The following is a 23,234-nucleotide window of genomic DNA, read 5'->3' as shown; positions in this document are numbered from 1 at the left end:
TAAATGTTTTGTTATTTATTCCGTTTTTTTACAGATACTGTATGTTCATACGCATCTTCATGTATTCCTTAAAGATGGATCAAATAAAATAGAGCGACCATGCATTTATTCACCTAAGTCATTACTTCGTCACAGTAAAGGCTAGCCTTCTAAGCCTTCAGTCGTTCGTTGAACGAAACTTGGAACGCATCAACGCAACTTTCCTGATGTTGTAGGCGGCAATTCTCGCTATTTCGCTGCAAGCTATCCTTTGTAATAAAGAGTTTTGGTTAACCTCTGGCACTAGGCTTTGGAGTTGCGACTTTTTCAGGATACATATTTGAATCTCTGTACATTTGACATTTTATTAATTTCACAGACTCGTATCCAGAGCGATTTACGCGCAATTAGGGTTATGTGTATTGCTCATGAGCACATCGACAGATTTCTCACCTAGTCGGCGAGGGGATTCCAACCAGCGACCTTTCTGTATTGTGTTAATAATTAGGCCTACCCTACACAAGTTTACGATAGGCTAAAATACGTTTAACGTCTATATGAAGGCCTAAGGAATCCACAAAACACATTGGAAAATAAAATGTAACTGTAGTTAATTGAAATGGAAAAAAAACAAAATAAATAAGCCTATTGGCTATTCAGAAGCTCATCTGATGGTTTAAATGCATTTATTCTATGAAGATACACTTCCATACGCGTCGTTTAGGCTACCCTCGAATGTGTAGAGATATGTAGGAAAGTCGAACAACCTTAGAGTAGGCCTATCACAGGAATGTGCATAGGGTTTCACTCAGGTGCATTACCATGCAGGGCGCATGCGCATTCCAAGAGAACCAGGTGAATTCAGCAATATAGACTTGCGAATTCTCTCTTTCATAGCCTTTCCACTGGAATTATACCGCGATCCTCACAGATGTCTTTACTCGAGAGGCTCGAATCAGACTGGCGGGTAAGCAAATGCATGTTTAGCTTTTTATTCAAAATGATTATGACTATTACTTGTTTATCTTTTGACCTAATAAGTCAGCACGTTACATTAATTGTAGGATACAGGTTTTTAGGACCTTGTGGTCGTGTGTACTAGGCTACTGCGCGGCCATTGATAGTGGCTTTACTATTGCTAAATATTCAATTTCAATGAATTATTATTATTAAACCAATAATTATGATAATAGACCCTATAACGTTGATCTATTGAAATACTCGGGTGCTCACGATTTCGGAGGTTAAAGCCCTGCAGAAGAGATAGTCATAGGCCTACATTTGCCATACACCTTGGTCATTACATATCGTGTATGATTTAAAAATATATAACCAACGTCAACTCAGATTTATAGTTCATATTGGCAACTGGTTTTCTGGTAAACCAGTTGCCAATATTCGTTTCAAGAACATTATGTCTCACAATACTCAGTTGCCTATAGCCTAGACCAAATGTGCACCTTTAAAAAAATAATATATAGGCTACACTAATAAACTAGTAGCCTAAATAATATTAGACTATTCATAGAAAATCTGTTACATTGATATTGCATGTCCATAAAAATAGGTAATTTGTCTCTGAATATAGTCAAACATAGACTATATATTCTACATGAGTTTAGCTTCTTCAGTGTGAGAATTATTTTTGCATAATTTACCTACGTGTTTGTTATATTTCGAAAGAGGTTTTCATATTTACGCTAAACCACATGGCCCACGTGAAGCCTAACATTTGTAACTAATTGCCTTTATGGATAACAATTTAGGCCTACTTTAAAATGGGGTTTTCTGTCAAGAGTTCTTGTTTAAACGAATTGGCATTGCCATGATTGTCATTGACATGATAAAAAACCCTGTTCAAAACCAAACGGATAGGCAATTCTTGCGTGTCTAACCTCATTTACTCTCTGCCACCGCGATGTAAACATCCCTTAATTAGTGAGCATTCATTTCTGGTTCATATCTTAACACGTTCAGAAGAAGCACACGCAGCTTAAAGCCACTGCGTCGTTCATGGATGAGCTGATCTTCCCCAATCGTTATTGTTTCCCAGGCGTCGAATCATTATTAGGCATTCTCAAAGCCTTAATGATAAAGACACGTGTATTGTTTTTCCATGCATATTAAAAATTATCAGACAGAAAATTATTCAAACCCTTTGCTTAACTAACTGCTGTATCTATAGGTTAAATCATATTTCACAATGATATTGGAAACAACAAAAAGAAAAAACAAATATGGTCTTTAAAATAGGCTATGACTCCCTTTTTGCGTGTAGTTATGCATATCCAAACATCAAGGACACCTTTATTTTGGACATTGCAATGCTCCACCAAACATGTTAATGAAGCTCTAAGGGGGAGATTTTCGTTGAGATGCCTGGTGCTTAGTGGTTTGAAGAAGAACTATGCTTTTAAGCCTTGGGGCTTTAAGGTTTTGAAGGTACCAAATGTCAAGGTAAAGCCCCGAAATGCAGCTATTCCTTTTTAAGTACGTATAAGTAATCTAGGTGTCAATTATTTAAAATGTTTAGGATGGAAATCGGAATATTTTATATGAGCGCGTTGACTCTTGCTTTATTAAAACTGGAATCGTAGATCCAATTCTGACCCATTGATTCTTGAAGAATATGACCTATAAATGCGTCGGGAGTTTAGTTCAACTGTCAGAACCCCAAGTATACGCTTTTTTCTCCAGTGTTTGTTATTAACAACGTAAATGTAAACAAACAAGGTATAGCCTCAAAACATGGTTAAAACTATAATTCTTATATCATGGATGGGGGGGGGTGATTCAACTAAGGAGTCTATCTTTTAGCGAAATTGGCTAATTCATGTTTAAAGGCTTTTCGCGGGCTATTGTTTTGCAGATTTCTATTGAAGATCTTATTGTCAACTTAACATGGCTAAAAAATATCAATTTTCTCGATTACATTCATAGGCTATTGTTATCACTTACAGTATTTTTTAAATCAAGGTTTCTAACTATGATATTATTATAGGCTATGCATTATTCTGCATTCAGTTATTCTGCCACAATTACCAATAATAGCATAATAATAATTAAACCTTATTATCGAAAGTATATGCCTATAATGTTTTTGTCAAGAGAGCAATTGCAGACGGACAGCAATATGATTGGCTACTTATTCCAAAAATAACCAATCAGCAAACTTTGTCTTCTGCCATATTCAAGATGACATCACGACAAAGGCACGCCCCCTAAAAATATCTAACCTATGTAAATATAGTACACATACTTTCAAGCGGATTCAGTAAGGAGCAAAGGTTTGAACATCATCACTTTGTCCGTCAGAGGGAGTCGAGTTTCATATATTCAGCGCCTCGTCCCATAGTCACTGCGTAACTGCTTACCGCTTACTACGGGAAGGGATCTTGCTTGAAAAACTGTTTTTACTCATAGTTGCTGTTAAGATTTATGTTGATAGCCGCCCGAATCACGCTCCAACGTCAGTGCGCTTCAAGGAACCGCAGCCCCACTCGAGTTGAATAAGTCTATTCGTGATTTCTTGGAAGTGGGCTACAGTCTTACTTTGTTTCCCACCTGGATTAACTCGTAGACGACCACCAATTTACCTGGTCAACCTTCTTGGTTTAAGCTTTTGTCTGTCAGAAACTATGCTGTGGAAACTAGCAGATAACGTGAAGTACGAGGATGACTGTGAGGTGAGTTTTAGCTACACAAACCGCACGGCATTACGTTTCAACAAGTTTAGAAAATATGAAAGAACATTATTTCATAAAAAAATATTGTGGCCCTCATGCGCCCCATCGCTTTATCGCGTCTTTAATGGGTAGACTTTTTGCTTATAGATATTTGTCGCGCGGCAATCCCTTTTAGATACAGTACTTGATAAAAGCTTGACGGAATGAAAAGTATTTTCATGGGAAATGGTTATAACTCGGAAGCATATTTTGAAAAAGAAAGATCAGTGGTTAGCTTATGCTATTTTTCATTGTCGAGTGTAAGTTCAAGTGCATTATCAGAAAGGTTTTTTCTTCTTCTTTGAATGGTAGCCTAAATATGTTTCTTAATGTAACATTATAAGTTGTATATAGGCTATTCCAGATGGGCTACTCTTACCGCAGTATCTCGACCAGTGCATTGGCTACTGACGACATGCTGTTTGATTTAAATAAATAACATTTTATTTTGTGTTAAATAAAGTATATTTTGTGTTACTTGAGTTGGATTTAGGTGATAATATAAAGCTTTTTGATTTACTTAGGCAGGCCTATTGCTCTGAGCTGAGTCAGGTTATTTTAAATAATTACAATTACCAGAGTATTGTTGTTATTATTATTAATAATAATATAGGCCACAAGGGTAGTAAAATAGTCCCCTCCAGACTGTCTTTTGAGAGGTGATGTGGTAACAGCAATATCACAACAGTCCACGTAGATTGCATGCTATCAGAAATAAGAAAATTATTTTAGCTATTTTTCTGTGCAACAAAATATGCATTTTTTACTTTGAATTGTGAAACCATGTCTTCCTTTTCAAGGGTGTTCTAAGCAGCATTATTCTGATAATTGTGTACTGAAATAACATTATATATATAGATTCATTTCGGCCTCTAAATATTATGCATGAATGTGTAAAACATTTCACCAAATGTTTTCCTAATTGATGGTGAAAAATAAATATTGTCATCTGCATCAGGCTTAGCTGTCAACACAGTTGTCTTTCCAATAAATTCTGTCGAGGACTGTTGATTCACCACGGATTTGTCTAATTGACAAGGGGCACAATATATTATAATTTATCCCTATATCATTATCAACCTAAACTAAGGTGTCTCTTCTGTTCCCAGGAAAGGCACGACGGGAGTAGCAATGGGAACCCCCGCTTACCTCACCTCCCCGCAGTGAGCCAGCACATTTACAGCCCGTCGCCGTCCCTCTCCCACTCCGCCAACTCAGACTTCCAACCCCCGTACTTCCCACCTCCATACCAGCCTATATCATACCCCCAGTCCAGTGACCCCTACTCGCACCTCGGCGACCCTTTCAACATCAACTCCATACACCAGTCGTCCTCTAACCAACAGCAGTCATGGCCGGGGCGACATGGTCAAGAAGGACTGGGACCTCATTCGCGAAGTGGACTCGCGAGCCAGATTCTGGGCCTGGACGGCGGCTCGTCCGGCTTGAGAAGAGAAGGCTTCCGTCGGCCAGAGCTGTTACCGCCTCACGCCCATAGCATTGAGTCAACCATCATTGGTGATAACATAGGACTGCATGAAATGGGCCATGGCCTGGATGATGTTCAAGTGAGTGATTTGATTGTGATTTTGTTGTCTGGGTGAAATTGAATGAGGCATGCTGTCTAAAACAATGGTCAGGCTAAAACTAAATAGACTTGCAAAGGAAAGGCATGGTTTTATTGTCATGAATGGAATGTAAATGTCATATTTCATAATTAACTCCCTTAATTATTATTCTAAGAATAAGTATAACATGTTGCTTTTTAACTTATTTTTCAGCATGTAGATGACCACAGTATTATAATGGCAGATCAGACAGTCATCAAAAAAGGTGAGTTTATTTTACTTTCCAAATATGTAGCCTACAATATATTGACATGCTTTCACAATTTCAATACAATATTCCCTTACTGGTTTGTGAGTTACACATGCTTGATGTATAAGGGCACAGTGCCAGAAATTGGTGTGCAACAGGTAACAAGAATGCAATAGAGAAACACTGAGAGCTGTTTACATTTACTCCATAGCTGAGATTGCTTGTTACTAAGTACATACTCTACCTGGAAAATTCTACTTCTACAAATATTTAGCAATTATTTGTACAGTTATATGTCTTTGCATTTGATGATAGAAAATCTGAGTAGGAAAGGCTGGTAGTTGTACTTGTTGGTACATACATTGATAATCCCAGTAGTCATGAGGTTCACTTAGCTAAGCCTAGTTTGGTCCTCTGTGGATTCCTGTGCTGAGGTTGTTTGAATAGAACATCAGAAAAATAACCTTTTCAAAATGGCAGCCTATAGCTGACAAGATGGGACTGAGGACATTGTGCAACCGCTGAAATACTGCATTGAGAGAGAGAGGGAGAGGGAGAGGGAGCGCTTTGGAAAGTCTTTAGAGGTCTAAGCTGGTGCATTCGACTCCTTTTGAATTCCAGTTGAAAGCAGTCCAATGGGTCGCTGCTCTTCTTGAGACTCGCTGGCTGACTTTCTGCAGAACCAGCTTTAGCTTGGGGTGTGGCATCCTCCTTGCATGCAAAGGACAATTCAGTCATTTGTTGGGACATGAAATATTTTGAATGAGGAGGATTCAGTGTTATCTAGTAGGCCCTACCCTCAACAGTCTTTCATTCAGTCATTTTGTGCGTTAATTTGAAATTCTGCACCACCTTTGTAATCGAATGAATGTATAGATTAATGAATTGTAGATATTGAATTCATGGTTATCATATTAGTAGTAAATTGATAATAGATGTTAGTGAGATTTGTTAAAACAACATCACTGTGAACATACAGGTTCAGGAACTGTGATGGTAGATAACGTTATTGTGATGTGGTACTTGACAAGAGTTTGTGTGAATATGTCCTTTGCAACATTGGCAAGAACGGTAAAGAATAGTTCATATATTTTCTGTAATAAAGCCTACATGTATAATGCTAAACTGCTTGCTTCACAGGATGAAGTATGAGGCTGATACAGTGGAAAACATGTATAGTAAACATTATTTAGAATGAATAGCCTAACGTACATGCACACATATTTATTTGTATTTTTAGCCCAAATAAACAAAATTAGTACAAAAATCTGCTGGATTTTTGATGGACATTTTTTTTAGGCAGTTGAAAGGTTGAATAAAACATTGAATCCAGCTCCAGTATAAGCATTTGTGTTAAAGCTACCTAAATGGTATCAATGCTTTGCTTTGCATATTTTTCTCAATGGCAGCCATTTTGGATTGTATTAAATTGGTGGACATTTTAGATGATTAGTTAAATCAATTCGACAATCCGATAAAAAAAACTACAATATTAAGGAGGTAGCAAGTTGTACAGCACGATAAAGGACATATAGTCTTCGGTACAGTTGTGCGCTGGCTCACTTTATTGATCTTCCACTCAAGGTCAGACTGTGGGTAGCCTACATTCTTGGAAACGGCGGCAGCAATACTTCACTCTTCGCCTTGTACCCTATAGATGAGCTCTAAATTGTAATTTTGTCCCCCTTTGTGATTCTTGTCTCAGTACTAGGACTACGAGGGGCCAGAAACCTTGATCGCTTACAGAGGACTTATTATGAGGGGGGCATTCTTGCGGGTGAGGATGAAGGTATATGTAGTGTACTTGTATGTTTGTCTGGGTGTGACTTGTGTTGTTTGACCCTTGAACTTTTGATCTAAAATGGCCACCCAGTTTGCCAGTTTGGGCCCTGTTGCCGTACAACAGAAGTTTTTAGGTTAGGTTCTTATTATTCACTCGATTAGAAGCTACAGACCATTGAACGTTTGATCCAAAATGGCCCTCCGATTCGGGCCATGTTTCTGTGAAACAAGTCTTTATTTTAGTCACTCCATTAGAAGTAGCGACAGGGCTGGTCTACGGCCAGGCAGGGAGAAGGGACTCTCTGTGAAGTAGCATGGAACAGTTGTGTATGCGTATGGATGGCATGTCAGCGGGTGGTAGGAATGAGGGGACTTTTAGCTGTGAAACCTCAGGAATGACTGTTGGTGAAAAACACACCAGTTCATCATAGTTATTTAGTGAATGGCCACTTATGGTGTACATCTTGGCTTCCGCAAAGGAAACAGGTTTGTTGTTTACATGTAATGATTTTTTTTTTTTACAAATCATTATGATGATGTTACATTTCACAGTTTATTATAAGAGAAAGCATGTTAAAGTTGGAATCCAAGCTGCACTGTGGGGCGACCACAGACAGTGGAGAGGGATTTTTACAACTGTCGGCAAATGAAGCCAGTCTTGATGAATCAAATCCTTTTAAAAAACTAAACATTTTCCAGGAATTTCTCAAAGAAACAGTCTCTTCACCCATAGCATGTTTACAATGTAGCACAGCCTCCATAAAGTCCAATAATGTTGTCTAATGTCTGTCTATCCTCTCTGCAAACCATCATTTCCAATGGGACAGTAAAGATACTCTACATTAACCTTGATACTCCAACTTTTCCTAGTACTTTTCCTCTCATTATAATTTCTCTTAACATTATTAACATTATTAATCAACACTCATGCTAACCTCTCCTCTCTCTCCACCCCTTCCCCAGGCCCCTTGTCCCTCCCCAAGGGCAACTCATTGGGCCTGCCCTTCCAGAAGGAGTCCCTGTTAGGCATGGTGTCCAACCCCACCGAGGTGTTCTGCTCAGTGCCTGGACGTCTCTCGCTTCTCAGCTCCACCTCCAAGTACAAGGTGACTGTGGCAGAGGTGCAACGGCGTCTGTCTCCTCCCGAATGCCTCAACGCCTCTTTGCTAGGGGGAGTCCTACGTAGGTCAGTATCCACACAATATGAATTCATTATGATGGTTACAAGACATTTTAAGTGTGTGAAACATGCTTATGACAGGTCTTGCAAAGCAATATAACATCAATCATAATGTGCTATACCTGGAAAAGTTACCCCAAAGGTTTAATAAACAAATGCATTATAACTGCATCATAATGTATTAGAATGACAGGTGTTACTGTTTTTTCATTGGAGGCAATTGTGAACATTGGCCAACATCTAGTCTGTTAAAATATGGTTGACAGCAGCTCAAAGGATCACTAATTCTGTTCCAGCTGATTTGGTATATTTAGGAAATCATGGAGAGACGTCCATACAAAACATAACATGCATGTCTCCGAGAGACGTCCATACAAAACATAACATGCATGTCTCCGAGAGATGTCCATACAAAACATAACATGCATGTCTCCGAGAGATGTCCATACAAAACATAACATGCATGTCTCCGAGAGATGTCCATACAAAACATAACATGCATGTCTCCGAGAGATGTCCATACAAAACATAACATGCATGTCTCCGAGAGATGTCCATACAAAACATAACATGCATGTCTCCGAGAGATGTCCATACAAAACATAACATGCATGTCTCCGAGAGATGTCCATACAAAACATAACATGCATGTCTCCGAGAGATGTCCATACAAAACATAACATGCATGTCTCCGAGAGACGTCCATACAAAACATAACATGCATGTCTCCGAGAGATGTCCATACAAAACATAACATGCATGTCTCCGAGAGATGTCCATACAGAACATAACATGCATGTCTCCGAGAGATGTCCATACAGAACATAACATGCATGTCTCCGAGAGATGTCCATACAGAACATAACATGCATGTCTCCGAGAGACGTCCATACAAAACATAACATGCATGTCTCCGAGAGATGTCCATACAAAACATAACATGCATGTCTCCGAGAGATGTCCATACAGAACATAACATGCATGTCTCCGAGAGATGTCCATACAGAACATAACATGCATGTCTCCGAGAGACGTCCATACAAATCATAACATGAATGTCTCCGAGAGATGTCCATACAGAACATAACATGCATGTCTCCGAGAGACGTCCATACAAATCATAACATGCATGTCTCCGAGAGACGTCCATACAAATCATAACATGAATGTCTCCGAGAGATGTCCATACAAAACATAACATGCATGTCTCCGAGAGATGTCCATACAAAACATAACATGCATGTCTCCGAGAGATGTCCATACAAAACATAACATGCATGTCTCCGAGAGATGTCCATACAAAACATAACATGCATGTCTCCGAGAGATGTCCATACAAAACATAACATGAATGTCTCCGAGAGATGTCCATACAAAACATAACATGAATGTCTCCGAGAGATGTCCATACAAAACATAACATGCATGTCTCCGAGAGATGTCCATACAAAACATAACATGCATGTCTCCGAGAGATGTCCATACAAAACATAACATGCATGTCTCCGAGAGATGTCCCTGGGGCGGCAGGGTAGCCTAGTGGTTAGAGCGTTGGACTAGTAACTTAAAGGTTGCAAGTTTGAATCTCCGATCTGACGAGGTACAAATCTGTTGTTCTGCCCCTGAACAGGCAGTTAACCCATTGTTCCTAGGCCATCATTGAAAATAAGAATTTGTTCTTAACTGACTTGCCTACTTAAATAAAGGTAAAATAAAAAATACAAATAAAAAGTTGGATAATGCCACTGTTCTATAGCTAGTGAGCTACAGATGTATAGTGCAATTGAAAAGTATTCAGACCCCTTGAATTTTTCCACATTTTGTTACCTTGGATAAAAAATAAATACAACTCATCAATCTACACACAATACCCCATAATGACAAAGCAAAACAAGATTTTTAGAATATATATTTTTTTTAAATAGTGAGCTACTTCAGATGTGTTGACTCAGGGGTGTGCATGCTAGATTAAATGACATATTTATGTATTTTCAATACATTTGCGAACATTTCTAAAAGCATTGTTTTCAATTTGTCATTAAAGGGCATTTTGTATAGACGGGTGATACAAAAAAATATATATTTTTTCCATTTTGAATTCAGGCTGTAACACAACAAATGTGGACGAAGTTAAGGGTATGAATACTTTGTGAAGGCACAGTGCTTCAGGGTGCTGCTGGATACTAAACATTATGAAAACTTGGTATCAGTTGCAGGTCTGTAGTGTGAAGAAAAGTTCCGACCTGGTTCATAGACAGACAGTAGGTCAGTATAGCAACGTTGACGGATACGTTAAAAAGGGGTTCTCTAAAAGCAGCTGTTCCTCTTCAGTAATTGTGTGGTTGAAAGCATCTTGACTACCTTTTTGTATACTCTGCAATTCCTGGTGCTTCGCTTTGGGAAAAGGTTACATCAGAGCAGTTAGCACCAGTATGTGAGAGAGCGAGAGAGACAGAGTGTGTGTTCAGGGGGGTTGCAGGGCTATTTTAATTGCTGATGAGTAGTTGACCTTGTGCCCCATATGTCAGCAGGCAGTCTGTTGAGGGACTATGGGATTCTGACCAGGTCCCCTGCCTGTTTCTGCTGGGAAGGCATGTTTCTCACTTCCCATGTGCCCCTGCCAGTGCCACAGACGTTAAACGCCTCTCTCTCTCACACACACACACACACACACACACACACACACACACACACACACACACACACACACACACACACACACACACACACACACACACACACACACTGAGACACTGTTAAGTAGGTCATGAAGCGATAGGATAAAGTGGGGGCTGTGGAGAGAGGGAGGCAGTCACACACATGCCTCCCCAAAGACGCTGTCTCTCTCACCCACCAAAGAGGGAGCGAAGCCTGCCAATCAGTCATGCGGAAAACTGAATCGTGTGTGTGATTTCCCTGCTATGTGCTGAAGGCGGGAAAAGCATAATTTGTGTCAGTGTTTTATTTTTTTTTAGGTTAGGAAGGGTATCGGAGGCTCTTTTTCATTTGATTCATTTGTTTTCAAAAGTGTATGATGAGGCCTCCTTCAGGGATGGGCCTTTCGCTGCTATGCTCTCTCAAAGTGACAGGAAGTCTGGAGTTAGGGTGACAGGAAGTCTGGAGTTAGGGTGACAGGAAGTCTGGAGTTAGGGTGACAGGAAGTCTGGAGTTAGGGTGACAGGAAGTCTGGAGTTAGGGTTACAGGAAGTCTGGAGTTAGGGTGACAGGAAGTCTGGAGTTAGGGATACAGGAAGTCTGGAGTTAGGGATACAGGAAGTCTGGAGTTAGGGTTACAGGAAGTCTGGAGTTAGGGTTACAGGAAGTCTGGAGTTGCTGTCTCTGCTCTTTATAGAAAAACCATTCCATCACAAATAGCCTATAGAATGGAACATGCTAAATTCTAAAGTTAGAGCAGATTTGTCAAACTCATTTTTCTCCAGGGGCCACATTCGATTTTCAAAGATGCCCGGAGGGCCGCACTAAAAAGGTTCCCTGATTGTCTAGATTTCATATTAGTGATTATTTGGCGAGCTGGACACAGTCAAGAAACTGTAGGAATATAGGTCCATTATAATTTCTACACAGTTTCTATTTGGTTTCAGTCATTTTAAAGTATATTAAGTTTTCCCCCCCAAAAAGATAATTTACATAATAATATGCATAATATATACATATACATACAGTTGAAGTCGGAAGTTTAGATACACCCGAGTTTGAGTTTGAGTGTAATGACCTGAGCCAAATACATTTGACACAATTCCTGACATTTAATCCATGTAAAAATTCCCTGTCTTAGGCCAGTTAGGATCACCACTTTATTGTAAGAATGTAAAATTTCAGAATAATAGTAGAGAGAATGATTTATTTCAGCTTTTATTTCTTTCATCACATTCCCAGTGGGTCAGAAGTTTACATACACTCAATTAGTATTTGGTAGCATTGCCTTTAAATTGTTTAACTTGGGTCAAACGTTTCAGGTAGCCTTCCACAAGTTTCCCACAATAAGTTGGGTGAATGTTGGCCCATTCCTCCTGACAGAGCTGGTGTAACTGAGTCAGGTGTGTAGGTCTCCTTGCTCGCACACACTTTTTCAGTTCTGTCCACACATTTTCTATAGGATTGAGGTCAGGGCTTTGTGATGGCCACTCCAATACCTTGAAATTGTTGTCTTCAAACCATTTTGCCACAACGTTGGAAGTATGCTTGGGGTCATTGTCCATTTGGAGGACCCATTTGCGAACAAGCTTTAACTTCCTGAATGATGTCTTGAGATGTTGCTTCAATATATCCACATAATATTACTCCTCATGATGTCATCTATTTTGTGAAGTGCACCAGTCCCTCCTGCAGCAAAGCACCTCCACAACATGATGCTGCCACCCTCGGGCTTCACGGTTTGGATGGTGTTCTTCGGCTTGCAAGCCTCCCCCTTTTTCCTCCAAACATAACGATGGTCATTATGGCCTAACAGTTTTATTTATGTTTCATCAGACCAGAGGACATTTCTCCAAAAAGTATGATATTTGTCCCCATGTGCACTTGCAAACCGTAGTCTGGCTTTTTTATGGCGGTTTTGGAGCAGTGGCTTCTTCCTTGCTGAGTGGACTTTAGGGTTATGCGAATATAAGACTCTTTTTACTGTGGATATAGATACTTTTGTACCGGTTTCCTCCAGCATCTTCACAAGGTCCTTTGCTGTTGTTCTGGGATTGATTTACACTTTTCGCACCAAAGTACGCTCATCTCTAGGACACAGAACGCGTCTCCTTCCTGAGCGGTATGACGGCTGCGTGGTCCCATGGTGTTTATACTTGCATACTATTGTTTGTACAGATGAACGTGGTACCTTCAGGCGTTTGGAAATTGCTCCAACGGATGAACCAGACTTGTGGAGGTCTACAATTTTTTTCCTGGGGTCTTGTCTGATTTCTTTTGATTTTCCAATGATGTTAAGCAAAGAGGCACTGAGTTTGAAGTTAGGCCTTGTAATTACTTCCTTATGTCAATTAGCCTATCAGAAGCTTCTAAAGCCATGACATCATTTTCTGGAATTTTCCAAGCTGTTTAAAGGCACAGTCAACTTAGTTTATGTAAACTTCTGACCCACTGGAATTGTGATACACTGAATTATAAGTGAAGTTATCTGTCTGTAAACAATTGTTGGAAAAATGACTTGTGTCATGCACAAATTACATGTCCTAACCGACTTGCCAAAACTATAATTTGTTAACAAGAGATTTGGGGACTGGTTAAAAAAACAAGTTTTATTGACTCCAACCAAAGTGTATGTAAACTTCCGACTTTAACTGTATATACACTACCGTTCAAAAGTATAGGGTCACTTAGAAATGTCCTTGTTTTTGAAAGAAAAGCACTTTTCTGTCCAGTAAAATAACATCAAATTGATCAGAAATACAGTGTAGACATTCATAATGTTGTAAATGACTATTGTAGCTGGAAACAGTAGATTTCTTTATGGAATATCTACATAGGCGTACAGAGGGACATTATCATCAACCATCACTCCTGTGTTCTAATGGCACGTTGTGTTAGCTAATCCAAGTTTATAATTTTAAAAGGCTAATTGATCATTAGAAAACACTTTTGTGATTTTATTAGCACAGCTGAAAACTGTTGACACTGTAGAAGTAAACTGGCCTTCTTTAGACTTGTTGAGTATCTGGAGCATCAGCATTTGTGAGTTCGATTACAGTTTGATTTATTCTGAAACTGGTCAGTCTATTATTGTTCAGAGAAGTGAAGGCTATTCCATGCAAGAAATTGCCAAGAAAAGGAAGATCTCGTACAACGCTGTGTGCTACTCCATTCACACAACAGGGCATACTGGCTCTAACCAGAATAGAAAGAGGAGCGGGAGGCCCCGGTGCACAACTGAGCAAGAGGACAAGTACATTAGAGTGTCTAGTTTGAGAAACAGACACCTCACAAGTCCTCAACTGGCAGCTTAAATAGTACCCGCAAAACACCAGTCTCAACATCAACTGTGAACAGGTGACTCCGGGATGCTGGACTTCTAGGCAGAGTTGCAAAGAAAAAGCCATGTCTCAGACAGTTGCATAGAAAAAGCCAGTTTGAGCATGTAATCGAACCCATAAATGCTGATGCTCCAGATACTCAGCTAGTCTAAAGAAGGACAGTTTTATTGCTTCTTTAATCAGTACAACAATTTTCAGCTGCGCTAACATAATTGCAAAAGTGTTTTCTAATGATCAATTAGCCTTTTAAAATTATAAACTTGGATTAGCTAACACAACGTGCGATTGGAACACAGGAGTGATGTTTTTTTGCTTTTCTTTTAAAAACAAGGACATTTCAGAGAGAGAGAGAGAGAGAGAGAGAGAGAGAGAGAGAGAGAGAGAGAGAGAGAGAGAGAGAGAGAGAGAGAGAGAGAGAGAGAGAGAGAGAGAGAGAGAGAGAGAGAGAGAGAGAGAGAGAGAGAGAGAGAGAGAGAGAGAGAGAGAGAGAGAGAGAGAAAGAAAGAAAGCTTACATGTTGTCAATTAATGATGACGCTATTTTTCCTACAGAGCCAAGTCCAAAAATGGTGGCCGGTCATTGAGAGAGAAGCTGGACAAGATTGGGCTCAACCTGCCCGCTGGAAGGAGAAAGGCTGCTAACGTCACCCTGTTAACTGCACTGGTAGAAGGTACGCCGCTCAATTTCCTCTTCAAACTTAAACTGTGGTAAATGTGCCCCAGAGTGGTCTTAATATATAACACCATAGAAATACAATGCATAGAACTCATCTCCATCTTTACTCTTTGAACAAGCTGGCTTGTCCAAAAATGGTCTGTCAATTGAATTGATTATTGCACATATTATGCACGGAGAGATGTGATCAGCAATATCTGATTAAGTTGTCTGAGATGGTGATCAGACACCGTTGCTTACACCCATGATGTTTCTACCATCTTTCTATTCATTATATAGTATTTCTATGATAAACAGAAAAGTTGAGATCCCTAAGCTACTGTGACATTATTACTATAATACTGGCTGTATATAGTATATAGTAACCGTGGCTAGTACTTTTCTTGTAATTTATTCCTTTTTGGTCAAAATGGCTGTGACCAATCTGATGTTTGAGTTCTTGCTGCCATTCCTCTGTCTTTGAATATCAAGGCAGCGTTGACATTATCCACACTGACTGTCTTGGTGATATTTTGAGGTTATCAAGAAGCTGGCAAGACCGAAGAGCACAAGAATAGCCCTGAAACTTTATCGAGTCCAGGCCTGTCTATTACGGCTGTGACACTATCTAATACAACACACATGACCAAAGAAATATGTAGCTTGTAATCTTCCTGTCTTACAGATCACACAAACTCTTCAAAGATGTAAAGGGAACATGTGAAATCACCACACAGTACACATCTCCAGAGCTGTAGCCAGGGTGTGAGTTTTCATGTGTGTGAGTGTGTGTTGGTATGGGTGGGGTTTTCTAAACAATTTAATAACTTTAAAATGCTATTTGGAGAATGGCAAAAAAACTAAAATGACCCAAGCCATTATCACATTGGGTACTGAAGCTTCATTCACCTCAGTCGATCTACAAACACATAGTCTATTAGCTATACAATTAGCCAATACACATTCATTCACATTAAAAAATATAACAGATATAGATGTTATCAGAAAAGAAAAAAAAATGTATTAACAATAGGTAAACAAATGCTTTACAGAGTGGAAATTTTTTTTGCCGTTTTACAGCTAATTTCCTGCAATTCTACACAATTTGTCATGACTTATGCCATGTTAATATGATACAATACATGGCCAAAAGTATGTGGATACGTGCTTGTCAAACATCTCATTCCAAAATCATGCTATAACAGCCTCCCCTCTTCTGGGAAGGCTTTCCACTAGATGTTAGAACATTGCTGAGGGGACATGTTTCCATTCAGCCACAAGAACATTAGTGAGTTCGGGCACTGATGCCTGGCTCTCAGCCGGTGTTCCAATGTATCCCAAAGGTGTTCTATGGGGTTGAGGTCAGGGCCCTATGCAGGCCATGTCAAGTTCTTCCACACCGATCTCGACAAACCATTTCTGTAGGGACCTCGCTTTATACGGGGGCATTGTCATGCTGAAACAGGAAAGGGCCTTCCCCAAACTGTTGCCACAAAGTTGGAAGCACAGAATTGTCTAGCATTTATATATATATATAATAATAATATATATCCCATTTGTACGCTTTTGTGCTGTTGCCACTTTAAGATTTCCCTTCACTGGAACTAAGCCACACAGGACATTTCATTGTATGCTGTTGCTTTAAGATTTCCCTTCACTGGAACTAAGGGGTCTAGCCCAAACCATGAAAAACAGCCCCAGACCACTATTCCTCCACCACCAAACTTGACAGTTGGCACTATGTATTGGGGCAGGTAGCGTCCTCCTGTCAACCCGCCAAGCCCAGATTTGTCTGTCAGACTGCCAGATGGTGAAGCGTGATTCATCACTCCAGAGAACGTGTTTCCACTGCTCCAGAGTCCAATGGCGGTGAGCTTTATACCACTCCAGGCGATGCTTGACATTGCGCATTTTGATCTTATGTTTGTGTGCGGCTGCTCGGCCATGGAAACCCATTTCATGAAGCTCCTGACAATCAGTTCTTGTGCTGACGTTGCTTCCAGAGGCATTTTGGATCTCGGTATTGTGTTGCAACTGAGGACAGATGATTTTTACACCCTACGTGCTTCAGCACTCGACGGTTCCGTTCTGTGAGCTTGTGTGGCCTACCACTTCGCGGCCGAGCCGTTGTTGCTCCTAGACGTTTCCGCTTCACAATTAAGGCACTTCCAGTTGACCGGGGAAGTTCTAGCAGGGCAGACATTTTACGAACTGACTTGTTGGAAAGGTGGCGGTGCCACATTGAAAGTCACTGAGCTCTTTAGAACAGGCCATTCTAATGCCAATGTTTGTCTATGGAGATTGCATGGCTAAATTCTATATGTAACAGTATAACTTTAGACCGTCCCCTCGCCCATACCCAGGCGCCAACCAGGGACCCTCTGCACACATCAACAACAGTCACCCACGAAGCATCGTTACCCATCGCTCCACAAAAGCCGCGGCCCTTGCAGAGCAAGGGGAACTACTACTTCAAGGTCTCAGAGCAAGTGACGTCACCGATTGAAACGCTATTTAGCGCGCACCACTAACTAAGCTAGCCGTTTCACATCCGTTACATATACACCTGTCAGCAATGGGTGTGGCTGAGACAGCTGAATTCACTAATTTGAAGGGGTGTCCACATACTTTTGGCAGTGTAGTGTATCTAAGTTAGAGTGAATAACGAAATCAATGGGGGCCCCCTCGAAGTCAGGGCCCCTGGGCACATGACCTGTCTGCCCGGACGGTAATTTCAGCCATGATTACTACAAGTTAGCTGGCTAGACTAACTAGACTAATTTACCAATCTAAAATGTTTTAACTGACATGGGCTAATTGACTGACTATCAGTGGGTGAATTTAACAAGAAGAAAGCTCCTGATAGACAATCAAGTTTGGAAATTGCACCTTGTGAATTCTACTACTATAACACTCAACAGTATTATTTTAAAAAATAAAATAATAATAATACATACTGTGGCCCTGACCGCCAGTGTACGTACTCATACAGTTGAAGTCGGAAGTTTACATACACCTTAGCCATATACATTTAAACTCAGTTTTTCACAATTCCTGACATTTAATCACAGTAAAATTCCCTGTCTTAGGTCAGTTAGGATCACCACTTTATTTTAAGAATGTGAAATGTCAGAATAGTAGTAGAGAGAATTATTTATTTCAGATTTGATTTCTTTCATCACATTCCCAGTGGGTCAGAAGTTTGCATACACTCAATTGGTATTTGGTAGCATTGCCTTTAAATTGTTTCACTTGGGTCAAGCGTTTTGGGTAGCCTTCCACAAGCTTCCCACAATAAGTTGGGTGAATTTTGGTCCATTCCTCCTGACAGCTGGTGTAACTGAGTCAGGTTTGTAGGCCTCCTTGCTTGCACATGCTTTTTCAGTTCTATCCACACATTTTCTATAGGATTGCAGTCAGGGCTTTGTGATGGCCACTCAATACCTTGACTTTGTTGTCCTTAAGCCATTTTGCAACTTGGGAAGTATGCTTGGGGTCATTGTCCATTTGGAAGACCCATTTGTGACCAAGCTTTAACTTCCTGACTAATGTCTTTAGATGTTGCTTCAATATATCCACATAATTTTCCTGCTTCATGATGCCATCTATTTTGTGAAGTGCACCAGTCCCTCCTGCAGCAATGCACCCCCACAATATGATGCTGCCACCCCCGTGCTTCACGGTTGGGATGGTGTTCTTCGGCTTGCAAGCTTCCCCCTTTTTCCTCCAAACATAACGATGGTCATTAAGGCCAAACAGTTCTATTTCTTTAGATTTTCCCATGATGCCAAGCAAAGAGGCACTGAGTTTGAAGGTAGTCCTTAAAATTGCTTCCACAGGTCCTCCTCCAAATGACTCAAATTAAGTCAATTAGCCTATCAGAAGCTTCTAAAGCCATTACATAATTTTATGGAATTTTACAAGCTGTATAAAGGCACAGTCAACTTAGTGTATGTAAACTTCTGACCCACTGGAATTGTGATACAGTGAATTATAAGTGAAATATTCTGTCTGTAAACAATTGTTGGAAAAATGACTTGTGTCATGCACAAAGTAGATGTCCTAACTGACTTGCCAAAACTATAGTTTGTTAACACAAAATTTGTGGAGTGGTTGAAAAACGAGTTTGAATGACTCCAACTTAAGTGTATGTTAACTTCTGACTTCAACTGTATGTAGCAACGGCCCTGCCCATCTCCTCTCCTGAAGTATTTCATGAAGATGTCTCTTGTCTAGATTCGTTCGTTGTTTTGAGGCAGAATAGTCACCTCCGTTAATTTATCAATCCCTTCTTTGACGCCCTCATCAGTCATACCTCGGCTAGACAATGTCTAAACAATGACGCATAGCTGTGTGCCCAATATTACTTTAATCACGTCTAACCTCTCATAGCCACGTGTGATTTCCTTTTTTCCCTCTTATCCCTAATCCCTATAAATGGGTGCAGGAGAATGACTCGGGGCCGGTGTTATTTGGAGACCTTCAAAGTCTGAATCAAGGCTGGTTATCACGTGTTCCACTTGCCAGGAGGGCCAACTGACCTTAAAGCCTAGCGTTTCTGAATTGCTACATTCTCCATGTGATGTGCGTGTTTATCAATAAGTGACTCTGTTTGGTGCTACAGGCCGTCCGGGTGCAGTTAGCCACATCAGCCCATTAAAGTCCATGCAGGAAGTCCTCCCTGAAGATGGGATACATTCACCCTCAGTGGCTTGTCTTCCCCTGAGCTAAGAGACTGAGCACGACTGATTATTGTTCCTTGCACTGTTCCACTATCTACATATAGTGCCCCTGTGGGCTGTGGTATGTCAGCAAGACAACATTTGCATTTTGGTCTCCTAGATAAGAGTTTTGGTGTCTTATTTTGCGTCTGTTTGTGGAGTTTTCAAACGGTGTCTTTGTCTTTATAGGAGAAGCCGTTCACTTAGCAAGGGATTTTGGCTACTCGTGTGAGACAGAGTTCCCGGCAAAGGCCATCGCTGAATACCTTGGTCGACCACACGTGGAACGTAATGAGGTCAACTCCCGCAAGAACATGCTCCTTGCTGCTAAGTAAGTTTCTCTCTGTCATTCTGTCTCTCTCTATCTGTCTCTCTCCTCCAAATTAAGGGATATAATTTTCATAAAAGCCCTGCAGGGTTTTGAAGGTATGTGAAGTTTTGACTCGGTTTTCAAAGTTTTTCAAAAAACATTTCTGTAGTTTTCAATCTGCTCTTGACTTATAAAACATCTTGATAACTATGCTACTTTTGAGACCTCCCATTTTCATAGTGTCAACATGAAACTGTGTACTTCTCTGATTGGATCATTGTCAACTATATATAAATCCAGTAGTCCATGTCTGGGTCATGTACATTTCGCTATCAACATTTCTGTCATCTTTTTTTCACCAGGCAAATCTGTAAAGAGTTCACCGATCTGCTGACTCAGGACCGTTCGCCTCTGGGGAACACGCGGCCGGCGCCCATCCTGGATCAGGGCATCCAGGGCTGCCTGACCCACTTCAGTCTCATCACCCACGGCTTCGGCTCGCCAGCCATCTGCGCCGCTATGACCTCCCTCCAGAACTACCTGAATGAGGCCCTCAAACAGGTGGACAAAATGTACCTGAGCTCGGGCAGCGACACGCAGGGCTCCTCTGACAACGGTAGCAAAGCCTCTGACAAAATGGAGAAGCACAGGAAATGAGGAAATACTATTCTGTTGGACTGTACACCCCCCCCCCCCTTTCCCCTTTGGACTTCTATGACATCGATATGTAGAAGCGAAAATGATCTGTATGATTCCGATTCTAGATATTTTTGTGTATCCACCCAGTTGAATTGAACATTTTACCCCATTATGGCCAATGTTTACAAGTTTAGTTTCTCAAATAACACTGCTTTTGCCCGGCTACCACCTTTGGGCTGCTTTCAATGCGAGATCGACCTACCTTGGTGCCTACTGTAGTAGTGGGTGCTTAAATTGTGCACAGCCAAAGGGTCTGGACTTAGTTGACATGGGGTAAGGGAACAGAAAGCAGACTTTGTTGTTTCCCTAGAGGACATCATTTCAAGATGGGTTGCTGTGGCTGTGAATTCTTTTCAGCTTTTTTCCCCTCTTCTGTCTGGAGGCAAAGCCACTGATTTCCTGTGTCTCTTCCGCGGTGCTCAGTTCCCATTGGACTTACCAAAGGACACTTTTTTTCTACGGAAGAGAATTTCGTTTTTTTATTCATTGCTTGAATTTTCAAAATGACTTCAATGGGTACAGTGTTATTGTGTTTTTTTTTTTCATGGGAGTTTTTTTAGTAGGTCTGGAAAAAAAGCCTGTTTGTGTGTTTGTCTGTTTTCCCCAGAAACCTTAAAGGCGATTTGCAATAGCAGCCATTCAGTGTTGGATCAGGGATGGTTACTCAGTGTTTGATACCAGATGGTTACTTGTGGGCTGTGACAAAAGGCAATGGGCTCTTTGCTACTTTGAACCCTGTCTTTAAGTACTCATACTGCCCATTGGTTACTTTAGTATTTGTAAACTTTGCAATGTAAAAGGAACAGTCCTGGACCAGATTAGATATCCCTCACCTTCAGTACAAAAACTATTCAATATTGATGTTAAATGTATCCAACCCTAATAAGACACTTTCATCTGAACTCTATCTCTTTCAGCCAGTACGCCAGAAAGAGTGTATGTGTTTCATTGTTTGTGTGTGTCTGTGTATGCAAAATGTTTATATTTCTTTCGAGAAGTTTTTTTTTTTTGTCCGTTACCTTTACCCTGAATGTAAATATTTTCTAATTGATGGTGTAATTTAATGGGATATGTAAATAATGGTATCATTCTGGTGTATGGCTTCACTTTTTACAATGTGTTAAACTTTTCTAAATGGGTTAGTTTTTATAATGTAGAGTTCAGGCAGTGGGTATGATATGCTTTTTGAATATGTGTAAAACTGTTTTAAAGTCCTAGGAAAAGTAATAAAAAGACAACCCTGTTATAAGGACTTTGTTGATGTTCTCCTCTCTGGGCGAGAGCCTTGCATAGACATTAATGAGCTATCAGAGGACTTATGTCCCTCTCGCCATTTCTCTCTTTCTCGCCACCACACACACACACACACACACACACGCACGCACACACACACACACGCACGCACACACACACACACACACACACACACGCACGCACGCACGCACGCACGCACACACACACACACACACACACACACGCACGCACACACACACACACACACACGCACGCACGCACACACACACACACACACACGCACGCACGCACGCACACACACACACACACACACACACACGCACACACACACAACAGCCCCTGTTTTTCAGTTTCATAAATGATGGACAAGTCATGTGTGTGAAGATTTTCCTATTAATAAACAGTAAGAGTCCCACAAATAATGGGAACATTGGGCATCATTATATGTAGTAATTTAGCTACACAAATAAGAAATGTGGATTGGTGCATGAAAATGGTAGAAAAAGGACTCGTTTGAGGGTCATGCACTCAGGTCCGAACCAAACATTGCTAGTTTATGTTTTCACTTAGTTAACCACTTGGCGCACAGCACACATACCTGTTTGTCCCCCTAAAACTGTGGTTAATTTTGTGAACTTTAATTTTTAGGAAGTTCCCCCTTTTCACATCCATATGCCCATCTGGGGAACAGGTGTTTTCATGTGTTACCTAATTTAAGCGGATCTCTACTTTATCATATGACACACTGACAAATGTGTGAGTTGGATGTTTCACAATAGGGGGAAGACCATTTTCACCTGTGAGGAAAAAAACAATTGAACAAAGGTGCTGTGGTGCTCAATGTGTTGACTCTTGAGCAAGGCAGCTTAATAATCTTCCACTGATTCATGCAGCAAGTCTATTTACATGGATCACATCAACTCTCACAACACAAATCCCTGCCCCCATGTGAAACAAACGTATCATACGATTATCCATATTAGACACTTGACTCAAGATTACAGCGGGATTTCAGAGTAGCTTTCACTTAAGTGACACATACGGTATGGTATGTAGGAAGCCTACAACATACCTCTTATCTGGGCTAACCAACGCCTCATTGAAATGTGTTACTAC

The 23,234-nt window shown here is 40.6% G+C and overlaps 1 protein-coding gene across 5 annotated transcripts; it reads left to right on the top strand.

Moving 5' to 3' along the window:
* The first annotated feature begins 884 nt into the window (after positions 1-884).
* Positions 885-22,107, top strand: tfap2c (transcription factor AP-2 gamma (activating enhancer binding protein 2 gamma)). 5 transcript variants are annotated; one of them, XM_064967586.1, is made up of 8 exons: positions 885-946; positions 4,814-5,272; positions 5,486-5,537; positions 7,228-7,311; positions 8,268-8,490; positions 15,032-15,150; positions 20,045-20,186; positions 20,528-22,107. In XM_064967586.1, the coding sequence occupies exons 1-8, from the start codon at positions 911-913 to the stop codon at positions 20,820-20,822; spliced, it is 1,410 nt and encodes a 469-aa protein (XP_064823658.1). In that variant the 5' UTR covers positions 885-910; the 3' UTR covers positions 20,823-22,107. The 5 variants fall into 5 exon arrangements, with proteins under 5 accessions (XP_064823658.1, XP_064823660.1, XP_064823657.1 ...); XM_064967585.1 differs by lacking the exon at positions 885-946 and adding an exon at positions 3,260-3,665 and having other exon boundaries at positions 7,228-7,299; XM_064967584.1 differs by lacking the exon at positions 885-946 and adding an exon at positions 3,260-3,665.
* Positions 22,108-23,234: the final 1,127 nt, after the last annotated feature.

This window comes from Oncorhynchus masou, chromosome 6, assembly GCF_036934945.1.
Source record: "Oncorhynchus masou masou isolate Uvic2021 chromosome 6, UVic_Omas_1.1, whole genome shotgun sequence".
Taxonomy (NCBI): domain Eukaryota; kingdom Metazoa; phylum Chordata; class Actinopteri; order Salmoniformes; family Salmonidae; genus Oncorhynchus; species Oncorhynchus masou.
Note: the sequence above shows the minus strand (reverse complement) of the source record. Positions and strands in the feature narration are given on the sequence as shown.

Coding starts and splice junctions, on each gene's coding strand:
- tfap2c (XM_064967584.1), top strand. CDS start 3,618: ATGCTGTGGAAACTAGCAGATAACGTGAAGTACGAGGATGACTGTGAG. Junction 7,312..8,267: donor TCTTGCGGGTGAGGATGAAG/GTATATGTAGTG, acceptor CCCCTTCCCCAG/GCCCCTTGTCCCTCCCCAAG. Junction 15,151..20,044: donor GTTAACTGCACTGGTAGAAG/GTACGCCGCTCA, acceptor TTGTCTTTATAG/GAGAAGCCGTTCACTTAGCA.